The sequence below is a fragment of the Ovis canadensis genome, chromosome 10, assembly GCF_042477335.2.
Source record: "Ovis canadensis isolate MfBH-ARS-UI-01 breed Bighorn chromosome 10, ARS-UI_OviCan_v2, whole genome shotgun sequence".
In the NCBI taxonomy this organism is placed as follows: Eukaryota; Metazoa; Chordata; class Mammalia; order Artiodactyla; family Bovidae; genus Ovis; species Ovis canadensis.
Genome location: NC_091254.1, coordinates 28,295,745 through 28,309,968, shown reverse-complemented (window position 1 = coordinate 28,309,968; position 14,224 = coordinate 28,295,745). Strand labels below are relative to the sequence as shown.

At 46.1% G+C, this 14,224-nt stretch overlaps 1 protein-coding gene across 1 annotated transcript in view; it reads left to right on the top strand.

Moving 5' to 3' along the window:
* Positions 1–14,224, top strand: part of LOC138446987 (adenomatous polyposis coli protein 2-like) — a 325,030-nt gene that overhangs the window by 121,540 nt on the left and 189,266 nt on the right. Inside the window, exon 4 of the mRNA XM_069602483.1 lies at positions 2,226–2,294. Coding sequence (XP_069458584.1) covers positions 2,226–2,294 — 69 coding nt within the window. The remainder of the gene's footprint in view (positions 1–2,225; positions 2,295–14,224) is intronic.

Genomic DNA, 14,224 nt, shown 5'->3' with positions numbered 1-14,224 from the left:
ACTCGAGGTTTATTTTATAAACGTGACAACTAGTCATTATCTGAGTATTATTCCACAGGCCCTAAGCAGAATATGTAAAATGTCATTTCAAGTGCCAGGTTGGGTTTTTTTTTTTTTTCTGATTTTTTTTTTTTTTTACAGAATTTAGAAAACGGCTTAAATCTAATTGGTTCCCTAAGGATCTCAGCTCCTGTTACATGTGAGGTGTTTTTTTTCTGAGAGGCATCTGGAGAGAGTGAACTGCCTCTCCTAGTTGGCAGGCAGGGTAGGAAGATGCAGCAGCTGTTTTTTATTTATTTTTTTTTCCGTAGAAACTTTCAGATTTTGGCTCAGCTCTTCCTGAGTTTCAGTGTTTGATTTTTGCAGTTGTTTTGGCAATGCCACATTCTTCTGCTTCTCCTGTAATTGAATTTCATATGAATGAGAACAGCAGCCCCGGCTACCCCCAGCCTATCTCGACTGTGCAAGAAAAATAAAGAGAATAAGAAAAACAAAATAAATCGTTGTCATAGTGTAATCCATGTAAACAACACTTCACCGAGCGCAGTTCTAATAAATAGGCTCTATGTGGCTGTAGTCTACTAAAAGTAAACACCTATTTAGGCAACAGAACTGAGTTATTTTTAGTGGCCCAGATCCACATGTTCCTCTAGTCTAAGCAATGTGAGAAGAGAGCCCAAATTTTAATCACAGGGAGGGCGCATCCACATGGCTCCCTAGGTGGCTCGGTGGTAAAGAATTTGCCTGCCAATGCAGGAGACACAGGATACTGGGGTTCAACCTCTGGGTGGGGAAGATCCCCTGGAGGAGGAAATGGCAATGCACTCCAGTATCTTTGCCTGGGAAATCCCGTGGACAGAGGAGCCTGGTGGGCTACAGTCCATGGGGTCGCAAAGCTCAGGCCTGAGCAACAGAGCACGCACACAGCTACCCTGAGAGCAGGGAAGGGAAGGGGGAGGGCATCAGCAAATGAGAGGCTTCTTCTCACTTTAAAATGTTTGTTTTAACCGGATACTTCCCCGTAAAGATCTGAGCTAAAACCACAATGTGAAAATATACTTACAGTGTTTATTTTTGTAGGATTTTTTTAAAAGTCTTTGTTGAATTGTTACCATATTATTTCTTTTTAATTTGGGGTTATTTGGCCATGAGGCTTGTGGGATCTCATCTCCCCAAACAGGGGTCAAACCCATACCCTTTGCTTTGGAAGGGGCAGTCTTAACCACTGGACCACCAGGGATTTCCCTGTTTCTAAATATATTGTTAAAACATATCAAAAGCTCTGTTTTCAGAGCCTCCGTCTTCCACTGCAGAATTGAAAACTAGGAAGAAGGAAAGTTTAAAAAGTCTTCAGGAGACTACTGACCTGGTTTTGCCCGAACATACCAAGGACTCACACAGAAGACGGAGTAAAAAGCTTGCGGAGTCCACTGGGGAGGCTGCCTTTTGTTGTTGGGTTAGAAATAGGAAGCGATAGCGAGAAACGCTCCTGCTTTGGAGAATGAGTCACTTGGAGAGAGCCTTATTCAGAGAGCCTTATCTTATTGTATTTGATACCTACTTCTCAAATACAGGCCAGAAGAATGACAGCAAGAATGGGCTTAAATTATGTTTTGATTAAGTGCCTCTTTGCGGTGTGTGTGTGTGTATAGCCCAAGTGTGAGTATCTGTTTAATTGAAATCTGATTGTTGTGTTATTGGTTAGGCAGGACCTACCCAAGCATAGGAAAACCTAATTTCAGGCTTAGCAGGCAATGAAGTTAATAATAAAACATGTTTATTGAATTAAAAACAGTAAGCTTCTTGTTAATTCATTTAAAAATATTTCTCAAGATTTTCTTCCCAAGATAAAAATGTACATACCTGACTGTATTAAGGGCCAGTCAGACTCTACTTGGGTAAATGGCTTCCCTGATAGCTCAGGGAAAGGTGCAATGCAGGAGACCCCGGTTCAGTTCCTGCGTCAGAAAGGTCCACTGGAGAAGGGATGGGCTACCCACTCCAGTATTCTTGGGCTTCCCTTGTGGCTTTGCTGGTGAAGCATCCACCTGCAATGCAGGAGATCTGGGTTCGATCCCTGGGTTGGGAGGATCCCATGGAGACAGGAAAGGGCACCCACGCCAGTATTCTGGCCTGGAGAATTTCATGGACTGTATAGTAGTACATGGGGTCACAAAGAGTCAGACACTGAGTGACTCATTTTCACCCATTTTATTGTCCTAAAGGAGACAGCACAGATCCGGGGTGCTGGGAGTGCATGTTGTCTGTGCCACTGTGGAGCTGTCCAGCCCCAGGTAAATGCTTTGGTCTCGTTGCCCTCAGTGTTGAGTCTTGTTGCCCTCAGTGTTTAGTCTTGTTGCCCTCAGGTTTTGGTCTTGTTGGCCTTCAAATTTTTCCCATGTGTGAAATAGGGAGCTGGATTGGGTGACCCCTAAGACTCTTTATGGGCTTCCCTGGTGGCTCAGTGGTAAAGAATCCACCTGCCAATGCAGAAGACCTGGGTTTGATCCCTGGGTTGGAAAGATCCCCTGGAGAAGGGAATGGCTACCCACTCCAGTATTCTTGCCTGGAGAATCCCATGGACAGAGGAGCTTGGCCATCTGCGGTCCATGGGGCCACAAAGAGTGAGACAGGACTGAATGACTAAGCAGCAAACAATAAGGCTCTCTCTGCATCTCATATTCTGTAAAACAGAGGTGTGAACAGTGGAAAGAAAAACGCAGAGTTTTAAGGAAAGTGTGGTAGCTTAGTGCTTGAGGGAGGATCTTCTGGGCAGAGGAGCAAACAAACCAGGGCAAGGCTGCCACAAGGGTTCTCTCCAGCTTAGTTCACCTCCTGTCTATCTGATGGTTCAGGTAACTCGGAAATGCGCCTCCTGCCAGCTCTCCCTCCTTTTCCTCTCCTTTTCCCTCTGTCCCATAATTCTTTACATTTTTCTCTATACTCCTACCCACCACCATCTTTACATCACTCTGAGGATAGATGTTGTTAACATTCATTAGGAAGACAGAAGAATAATGAAAATTGTTGGGAAAGTATTAGGTTGGCCAAAAAGTTTGTTCCAGTTATTCCTGTCTTATGGAAAAATCCAAACAATTTTCTGGCCAACCCAATAGTTTTCCAATCAGTCCATCATAAAGGAAATCAGTCCTGAATATTCACTGAAAGGACTGATGTTGAAGCTGAAGCTCCCAATACTTTGGCCACCTTATGCGAAGAGCTGACTCATTTGAAAAGACCCTGATGCTGGGAAAGATTGAAGGCAGGAGGAGAAGGGGACGACAGAGGATGAGATGGTTGGATGGCATCACTGACTCGGTGGACATGAGCTTGGGTAAACTCTGGGAGTTTGGTGATGGATAGGGAGGCCTGGCGTCCATGGGGTCACAAAGAGTTGGACACGACTGAGCAACTTAACTGAATGGAATAGTTTTCCAGGTTGTCTTTTTTTTTTTTTTAATTCATTTTCTTTCCTAGAATCTGTTATAATTTTACTCAATAGGACAATGAAACATGTAAAATCATGGGCTGTGTGTTCGTACAGATGATGATCATGATGCAGGAACCAGCTCTTAATGCCATCAGAGAAGTTACTCAGCTGATCCCTATAGCAGCACTAACTAGGTCCTTCATTAGCACCACCATGCTGATGAAGATGCAGGATCAGAAAGGTTAAGTAACTTGCCCAAGGTCAGCGAAATTGCTAGATTTGGTTGTTAGGAAAAAAAAAATTTTCCTTTTAAGTTTTATTGGCCTGAATGCAGTTGACTGCTTTGGAGACAGACTAGTTTTTCACTTATGAACACTTGGCACGGGGAAAAAAATGGATCGATATGTTTACATCCCAAGGTCAGTCTTTCTACTGTTATGTATGATGTTAGGGATGAGAGAAAGAAATAAGAGAGCTCATTCTTTCTGTATTTGTTGCCGTGGTACAAGGATAATATCTCCTTGTGAGGACGTCTGGATTAGAGGGTGAAGGATGCACTGTTTATTCATTGTGTCTCTGATCTCAGTTACCTAGTGATCGGGTTTCCAACAGCTCTATAACCTGGAACATACACAGGTGCACAGGAGTATAGGATCATGGAAGATGAATGTTGAACGTGATCTTAGAGATCCCTTACCCAACTGTTTGATTTTGCAGATGAGATAGCACTGCCTCAAACAAGTAAGGGGCCTAGTCATGGATTAGAATAAAGTCTTCAGATAGAAAATGGTGAGGACAAAGGTTGCATACTATGTACTCTGTTAATTCACTTTATAGGTGTTTGTTGAGTGCCTTCTATGTGGAAGGCATTAAGGATAGAGCAGTACTCCTTGGTCTAGGAAAGCTATGGGCCCTCTTTCAAGCTCTTAGCAAACATATGTGTCATGAAGCAGAAACAGATGAGAAATCTCCTGAGAATGAGGTCTGGTAAACTCTGAAGATGACGAGGACTTTTTCTTAATTCCCCAGTGTCTCATGCCTTCCAGGGGATGAAACCACTGACCACAGGAAGAAATGAAAACCATGGTCAAAATGTCAAAATCTGGGAACATTTAGTGTGAGCAAGCTTCCCAGGTGGCTCAGATGGTAAAGAATCTGCCTGCAATGTGGGAGAACCATGTTTGATCCCTTAGTTGGGAAGATTCCCTGGAGAAGGAAATGGCAACCCACTCCAGTATTCTTGTCTGGGAAATATCATGGACAGAGGAGCCTGGTGGGCTACAATCCATGGGGTTTCGAAGCATCGAACACGATTGAGCAACTAAGCACGCACACACCATCATAGACCCAGTATTGTTACTTTCAGATCATATTTCTTATATTTGGGGGGATTTTTTTTAATTAAAAATATTGCTTAGCCACAAAACAATGAAATCATTTATAGTTAGCAGATTAATTTTTTAATTAATAGTGGTATGCATAGTGGTATGAAATTGGTGCTCCAAGGCCTCATGACTAAGCAAAAGCAAGCTTTCTTTTTCTCCTCCTCTGGACTGGTAGCTTCCCCATTTGGCACCCTGTATGATATTGGGTACATATTTGTCATAGCATCTCCTAGTTCCAGGTAAGTGGGGTATCACTTGATAATGGTGATTGCTTCAGAAATTCTGAAGCAGTGAAGCCTGTGTTTAGTCACTCAGTCATGTCCGACTCTTTGAGACCCCATGGACTGTAGACTGCCAGGCCCCTCTGTCCATGGGGATTCTCCAGGCAAGAATACTGGAGTGGGTTGCCATTCCCTTCTCCAGAGATCTTCCGGACCCAGGGCTCGAACCTGCCTCTCCCGTGTATCCTGCATTGCAGGCACCTTCTTTACCCGTGAGCCATCGGGAAAGCCCAACCAAACCTCAATGAGTAAAATTCACAGCACATGGATGTAAAGAACAAGAACTGTACTAACAGCATCTTCTAGAAAGCATAGGATCTCAGGTCACAAGACCTGGGTTTGAGTGAAGGCTCTTTCACTTGGGGTGGAAATGGGCACAGTTTTAAATCTCTTTGTACCTGGATTTATTGATTTAATAGTGCTTGTACAAGTCATGTCGTGGTTCTTAGGTGGCTCAGTGGTAAAGAGTCCACCTGCCAATGCAATGGACACAAGAGACGTGGGTTTGATCCCTGGGTAAGGACGATCCCCTGGATTAGTGCATGGCAACCCACTTCAGTATTCTTGCCTGGAAAATCCTGTGGATGGAGGAGCTTGGCTGCCACAGTCCATGGGCTCGCAAAGAGTTGGACATGACTGAGCACGCAAACATGCATGTCACATGGTGTGGTGAGAATTAAATGACAATAGATGTGAGAAGTGATTGGCAGAAAAGCTGTAGTGTCTAATTGTGTAGCGATAGGATCATCACTCTGATAATTGGCAGGCCGGGTCTCAGGTGTCTTATGAGGATAAAAGAGCATTTGACGTCAGGCTCCAGCTGTGATGGAAAGACAAGAAATAGAGCTGTTGAGAGAGGTTGTTTTGACGCTTAAGAAGATGAGTGTGAGCATTTGCCTTATTACCTACTGTGTTCCTCACCATCTCCTGTGTCAGGGACCCCAGGCATCCTGTAGCCTTCTGCTTCTAGCCTCCAAAGTTACCTCTAAGGTGTCCCAAAGGGGTTTTGAAAGCCCACTGTCTAGAATGCCGCCCTTGGTATCTCACCCACTTGTTTTCAGTCACTACTACTTATGTCCCTGTCTGCTCCCCAGGCCTCCCCCCATCAGCCCATCTTGATCACCAGCTTGGGCTTTTCCTAGGCGCAGACCGTCTGAATTGAGTCCTCTCTGAATTATCCCCAGGTTGCCCTTCACTCTTGCCATCTGTCTTTTCTGAACTCTCTTTGCAAATCTCAATCACCACAGCATCAAAAAACAAAAAAAGCAAGAAAACTTCACTGATATGAGAAAATGGAGTTAAGAAAATGACGTGTCCAGGCATTCCCTGGATGGTAAAGATTCCATCCTCGGATCTGTCCCCTCAGATGGTAAAGAATCTGCCTGCAGTGTTGGAGACTCGGGTTCAATCCCTGGGTCGGGACAGTCCTGTGGAGAAGGGAATGGCTACCCACTCCAGTCTCCTTGCCTGGAGAATCCCATGGACAAAGGAGCCTGGCGGGCTGCAATCCATGGGGTCGCAAAGAGTCGGACACAACTGAGCGACTAACACTTTCACTTTCAGGCAGGACAAAGGGTTCTGCAGGGCAGAGAGGGGTTCACAGCGTGATGGGGCCCGGTGGAGAAACTTGATGGGAATGGAGCTGTGGTGGGAACCAGCGGGGAGTTTCCGACAGGGAGCCGCCTGAGCGTCTGTTGAACAATAGAGCGAGTGTCCACCCCCCCTTTGGCGTGTGTGGAGAGCCTGTCGGTCCTCTGTGCCTTCGTGAAAGCTTTGGAAAGAAAGCCAGTATTGAAGGGGGAGGGAGTCCCATTGTGCCATGTGGTTTTAACCCTGACAGATGAATTTCTAAATCTCCAGCTTGGAGGACAGGATGCTGCTGACCAAGCATCTCAAACTGCTTTCTCCCAAATCTCCTTCTCTGCGTGTTCTCAGTCAGGTTAGGGTGCACCCATTCACACTGGCCCCGTTGTCTGTTAGCGGGGCTCTGCCTACCATGCAGGGGTCCTTCAGAAACACATTAGTAGACAGAAGCAGCGGAGAGGAAGTCTGCAAATCAACAATACACAAACAAGCCACATTCAGTAAGAGCAGGGAGTGTGCGACTCACAGCAAGAAACACAGAGGCAGACGCCCCCCTCACTGTTTCCCTTTCGAACTTTGAAATGGCGAGGTGGGAGACCTCACAGCTTCAGAAGAGAGCCTGGTGGATGATGAAGGAGAGCCCGGTAGATGGAAAAAGGAGAGACATTTTTATTGTGGCTGCACCCCACGTGGCGTCTTAGTTCTCCAACCAAAGATCGGACCTGTACCCCCTGCAGTGGGAGCACAGTCTTTTGTTGTTGTTGTTGTTAATGTGAACCAATTTTAGAGTCTTTATTTGAATATGTTGGGCTTTCCTGGTGGCTCAGCAGTAAAGGCTCTGCCTGCAATGCAGGAGATGCAGGAGACACGGGTTCGATCCTGGGGTCAGGATGATTCCCTGGAGGAGGGCATGGCAAACCACTCCACTATTCTTGCCTAGGAAATCTCATGGACAGAGGAGCCTGGCAGGCTATGGTCCATGGGGTCGCAGAGTCAGACAGGACTGCAGTGAGTGAGCAAGTGTTGAATTTGCTACAATATTACGTTTTAGTTTTCTGGCACCAGGCATGTGGGATCTCAGCTCCCCAACCGGGGATCAAACTTGCACACTCTACATTGGAAGGCGAAGTCTTGTCCGCTGGACCACCAGGGAAGTGGCCAAGCAGAGGCTGTTTTGAAGTCCTGTGAGGTGGTATGCAGATGAGAGAGCATGCCCAGCCCTCCCAGGCCTGCCCTCTGTCTTCTTTAGATATGATCAGAATGATTTTAGGGGTGATTCCATCTAGTTGAATTTTCCTCCTTTAAATGATACTGCAAAAAACCCCGACCTGCCAGCACTTCACTTTTTCCTCTTTCTCAAATGTGTTCAGTGCTCCTGGTGTTCTTGGGGAAACCCAAGACACAGGGGAGGAAGTCCTGGAGAGGTGGTGTCAGGCCAGCTTCTTTAGTTTCTGAGGACGCTCCGTGTGTGGCACCCCAAGGAGGTTTCTGCAGGGCGTGTTCATAATTAAAACGTCTGTTGAAAAATCGGCATCACGTTGCACTCGAATATTTGATTTGCTCTCTGTGAGGTTGGCCTGCGTGGTATTGATTTTCTGTAGCTTGTCAGCCATGCTGTAGCGATGATTTCAGGAGCGTCCAGACAGGATGAGCTCAAGGAAACGAGACCACAACACCCCCACCCTTCCGTCACCCCAGGCGTGTGTTCCCACACGGAGAGCGGGGCTCGTGGGCGCCTGCACATTCCAGGTGATTTACAGAGAGTGTGACAGGTGGTGTGAATTCCTTCAAGGAGACCTGGTTCCTAGTGTCAGCTCTGCTGATCCCTGGCTGTGTGGCCGCCGCCAAGACGCTTCACCTCATTTGTCCTCAGCTCCCTTGCACACTAATGGAAAAAACGACCACAGTAACACAACTCCTACACTTTATCTCTTGATTGTTGAAACGATTTCAGATTTGCTTTGAATTGCAAAGCCCGTCTCTTAAACACGGTGCATCTTTGCATACACCCATATCTGTGAGTGTGGGTATCACACGCACACAGGCATCTGCCCTTCACGTTAAGGCAGAGGTCAAGCAAGGTGACCTGGAGTTCCCTCGGGGAGCCTGAAGCCCCAGTACTTCCTCTGGGCTTCACGTGCGCCTAGTGTGGTCCCCATAGGTGGTTTCCCAGGGGTCTTCCCCATCCCTGTGAATGGTCGCCCCTCCCATTCAGAAATCACCTTTGGTTTCTCTTTCTCCCTCACCTCCTGTTTCCAGTCTATCCATGACCAATTCTGCCAGGTCTTCTTTCAAAGCGTATTTCAGATCCACCCCCTGCTACCCCTGCCGCCCTCGACCACTCTCATCAGCCTCTGTTGATTCCTCGCTGTCACCCATCCATCTTCCACGCGGGAACCCGAGTGACTTTTGAGAAACGGAAAGCACGTGATGACAAGCCCGGCTTCAGACTAGCCAGTGGCCCCTGATGCTTCTAGAAGGAAATTCACACTTCTAACCATGACCTCCTTGGCTTCCTTGGTGGCTCTCTCCTTCCTGCCTGGTTTACCGTGCTCTAGCGAAGCTTTACCGCTTTTCATTCTTCAACACCCCACACTTTCTTATTGTGACGATTTTAAAATTTATATTCATTTTAATATTTTTAAATTTTTATTTACTTATTTGTCTACTCCTGGGCTTAGTTGTGGCACCCGGGATCGAGTTCCCTGACTAGGGATCAAACCTGGGCCCCCAGCATTGGGAGCACAGAGTCTTAGCCACTGGACCACCAGGAAAATCCCAAAGGATTTTTTAGAACATAGGTTTTGTCTTTTTAGCTCAATCTTAGGTTTACAGCAAAATTGAGGAGAAAGTACAGAGCATTCTCATATGTCTCCCGCCCACATTATATGGTCTTTCTCACTATGGACACCCCCTACCAGAGCGATACATTTATTACAGCTGGTGAACCTACACCGACATGTCACCATCACCCAAGGTCCATAGTTAACCTCAGGTTCACTCATAGGGTGTCGCACATTCTGTGGATTTTGAAAAATGGATGATGACACGTGTCTACCATTATATACTTGCCTGGCCAAAAACGTCATTAGGGTTTTCCCATTACATCTTATGGGAAAAACTCAAATGAACCTGTTGGCCCACGCAATAGTATCATACAGAAGTTTCACTGCCCTAATAATCCCCTGTGTGCCTCCTGTTTATCTCACCCTCTTCGCATCCCCAGCAACCACTGATCCTTTTATTGTCTCCATTCTAGTTTTGCCTTTTCTAGAATGTCATACAGTGGGAATCATACAGTGGGTGGCCTCCTCAGATTAGCTTCTTTCACTTAGTGCTATGCCTTTAAGATTCCCCCGCGTCTTTCTATGACCTTCTGTTTCTTGCTATAGCTTTTCACTCTGCTTGCCTTTTCCTGTCCACCCTACTTAACTAGCCTCTCGTATCATATCACCCTCTGTATGTTTTTCCTAGCACTTGCTACCCTCTGACATCTTCTTTTATTGTTTACCGCCTGTCTCTCCCACAGGATCTCAAGTTTTGTGGGAGTGGAGGTCTTGTCTGCCTTCTGGCTGCAGCTGAGTATCTAAAACAGGCTAGTGCATAGAAGATGCTCAGGAAATGTTGGAAGGATTGAACGCATCAGTGACCCGAATAGATGAGCCCCTGTTAGCTTCGCTCTTCTCCCATACTTGGTCTTTGAGGTGACCCACTCTTTCATTCGCACAGCTCCAGGTTTTGTCTGGAGGAAGAGGCAGATGTTCGTGTTAAGTCACTGAGTCTGAGAGTTATTTCTCGCTCACCTTTTGCACCTGAAGCTCTCTTGGTTGTCTGCCGAATTTAATGGGCCTCCAGGCAAGCGGCAGTTGGGAGCCTTAGTGGGAATCCGTCACATCGCAAAGGAGCACAGAGGCGGTAGAAAAATGATTAAGGGAAAATAGCAGAAAAGTATGATTGAACATTTATTGAGTTGCACATTGTACTCCAAGCTGTGTATAACATAAAAAGCGAATTAGGGGACAAGTCAGATATAAAATGAGTGAGCACACACAAGCGCACGAATACTGCAGAGGAGACGGTATTTCTCCAGATGCCTTCTCTCATTTGCCAAACTGTAGCCTTATCAGAATATATGGGTTCTTTCAGGAGAGTCATTGTGCAGCCAGAGTTTGTGGCCCAGGCTTGCCTCGGGGCGGGGGGCGGTGGAGCAGAGAACCTGGAATTTCATTACTGCTTCTTAAAGAAACTTTCTCCAAGGCTAACAGACTTTCTAGAGAGGCCAAACCGAGTGCAGCTGAGTTTAATGTTCTCATTAAAATGTTAAAGAGGCTTTATTCACGAATGACTGAAGCTGTAATTGCTTTATCCTCGTAAACTATGGAAATACGTGGTCATCTCTTACAGTGGTGCTCACCCAGACCCCTCCCTCAGGAAGGTCTGTTTAATGGAGGGCTTGGCAGGATCTAGAGATTCAGTTCAGTCACTCAGTCTTGTCTGACTCTTTGCGACCCCACGTTCTGCAGCAAGCCAGGCTTCCCTGTCCATCACCAACTCCCGGAGCTTGCTCAAAGTCGTGTCCATTGAGTCAGTGATGCCATTGAGGCATCTCATCCTCTGTCATCCCCTTCTCCTCCTCCCCTCAATCTTTCCCAGCATCTGGGTCTTTTCTAGTGAGTCAGTTCTTCACATCAGGTGGCCACAGTATTGGAGTTTCAGCTTCAGCATCAATCCTTCCAGTGAATATTCAGGACTAATTTCCTTTAGGATGGACTGGTTGGATCTCCTTGCCATTCACGGGATCTCGGGACTGGGAGGGGGTTCTCTCTTTCAGAGATGTGGTAGAAGTGGTGGGAAGGGCTCCCCCTTCCTTGATCTGCCTTCATGCTATAGTTCTTGTTGCATACCCACTATTTTGTCTACTTGATCTAGAGTTCCAACTTGGAAATCGTATGAGAGATGAACACCCAAATACACACAGGCCCACAAATGTGGAAGGAAGTGGGTTTTTATCCTCCCGCAAGCAGTAGCTTATTGAGGTGAGATTGGAAGAAATCCGCACATGTTGAGATGCCAGTCAACTGAACAGGGAGTTGATCTGGAAAAGCAATGCTGTTAATCAGAGGGGGAGACTGCACTGAGGATTGGCTGTGGGTGATCACAGATTCATACCCCCTCCCTTTGCCATCCTTAAGGGCCCAGCGCAAAAACATAGCAGTAAACCTTTAGGGGGAAGCTTCCCAAATGGCACTAGTGGTAAAGAACCCTCTGCCAGTGCAGAAGACATAAAAGACCTGGGTTTGATCCCTGGGTCAGAAAGATCCCCTGGAGGAGGGCATGGCAGCCCACTCCAGTATTCTTGCCTGGAGAATCCCCATGGACAGAGGAGCCTGGCAGGCTATAGTCCATGGGGTCCCAAAGAGCTGGACACGACTGAAGCGACTTAGGATACATGCACTTGCACACCTTTACGGAGTGGATGCAGATGGCAAATACAACTATTATTTTTTCCTCAAAATATTTACAGTCATGTATAGTTAACACTGAAATTGTAGAGCTATGGGCTTTATATAGGTAGGAAACTATATTGCTTGAAACCTCAAAATGAAATTTAGGAGGAGAAAGCGTTAAATCTTGCTGCCTTTCCCTCAATTCCTCACTATTAGAAAGCACTCTGTTGAATGGTAACAAATCTAGGTCTCATGATATGCAGAGGTAGTGATACATGTCATATCTAAGGATTATTTTAAGATATTTTATTCTTTTTTCCATTGATGGGTCATTGAGATATTTTACTCTGGGTCAGAGGTAAATGAAAATGCATTCATTCTAGCTAGAGTTGTCAAAGTTTCTTCCTTACAAGGTCACATCTTTCTTTTCAGAAAGCAGGGCGTTTGTTAAAACTGTTTCAGGTCAGAGGGGCAATGGAGTTAAAAGTTAACATAGGAGGCTCTTTCTACAGGATAATTGGATGGATTTCTGGAGGTGTCACCATCTCAGCTCAATCACTTTAATGGTGTTAATGCTGCTGAAGTTATGACCAATCTAGACAGCATATTAAAAAGCAGAGACATTACTTTGCCAACAAAGGTCCGTCTAGACAAACCTATGGTTTTTCCAATAGTCATGTATGGATGTGAGAGTTGGACTATAAAGAAAGCTGAGCGCTGAAGAATTGATGCTTTTGAACTGTGATGTTGGAGAAGACTCTTGAGGGTCCCTTGGACTGCAAGGAGATCCAACCAGTCCATTCTAAAGGAGATCAGTCCTGGGTGTTCATTGGAAGGACTGATGCTGAAGCTGAAACTCCAATACTTTGGCCACCTGATGTGAAGAACTGACTCCTTGGAAAAGACCCTGATGCTGGGGAAGATTGAAGGCAGGAGGAGAAGGGGACGACAGAGGATGAGATAGTTGGATGGCATCACCAACTCGATGGACATGAGTTTGAGCAAGCTCCGGGAGTTGGTAATTGACAGGAAGGCCTGGTGTGCTGTAGACCATGGGGTCACAAAGAGTCAGACACAACTGAGCAACTAAACTGAACTGAATGCTGCTAGTGTTCAAAAGAACCACTTGTGATTTTTAAACACGAAGAAAGTGCCTGCTGACTTGGGAAGAGTGTTGATTATTTGTAATGAAATACACTAAGAGAGTCAGAGCCAGATGTAACAACAACACTGCCGATGAGGCTGGCTCTTCTCTAACTCTTGTTGGTTGATATGGAGTGGCTTCCTATTTGGGGGACCAGCTGACCTGGCCCCTGAATTCTCATATGAATCCAGAGAGGCGGGACTAGTTTCAACCTAGTTGAATCTGTCATCTCTCTCTTCCCCTTTTCTAAGATAGGATTGCAATCCCTTTCCTGGTCTGCAAAGTGAACCCATTCTGGAGCCTTGTTGGAAGGAAATCTTGGTGACCAGTGACCTGGTCCTCACTGCTAGCCTGACTCAGACACTGTTGCAGGCGTGTGAAAGTGTGATGAGAGCATCCTGGATGATAGGGCAGGGGCACAGTGTCATGCAGGGATACATGGAGGGCTTGACTGATTTATCCTGGGCCACGTTATCATTATAATTTTTTTTTTTTTTTGGAGAACTTTTGTCAGTTCTATAGAGTTTTTCTAGTTGCCCATTTGCTATTAGAACGGCAGTTGTCACATCTGACCGCTCAGTATCCCTCCGCGGTCAGTCCCTCTGCCCCTTTGACTTCGTGGAGGTGAGTTGCATCCACTACGCTAGGCTGACTTTATGATTAGGGCCAGTGGAAAAAGCCTGGGGTAGATTTTCAAAGCGCACCCATGTGCCATAGTGTTTCCCTCCGGCTGCCTAATTCCGTCGTGTCTTAGGCTGATATTGATTGATCAGTTGATTCTTCGGTTAATTAACTCATTCCTCGGATATTTGGGGAGCATATACTCTATGCCAGGGGCACATACTGTGTCCACTCTCTGAAATAAAAGGGTGAACTGAGCAGAGTTGTCTGGAGCTTTGCTGAGGGTTCACAGGGGTGAAAATAAGAGTGAAAAACATAAAGGAAGCCAAATG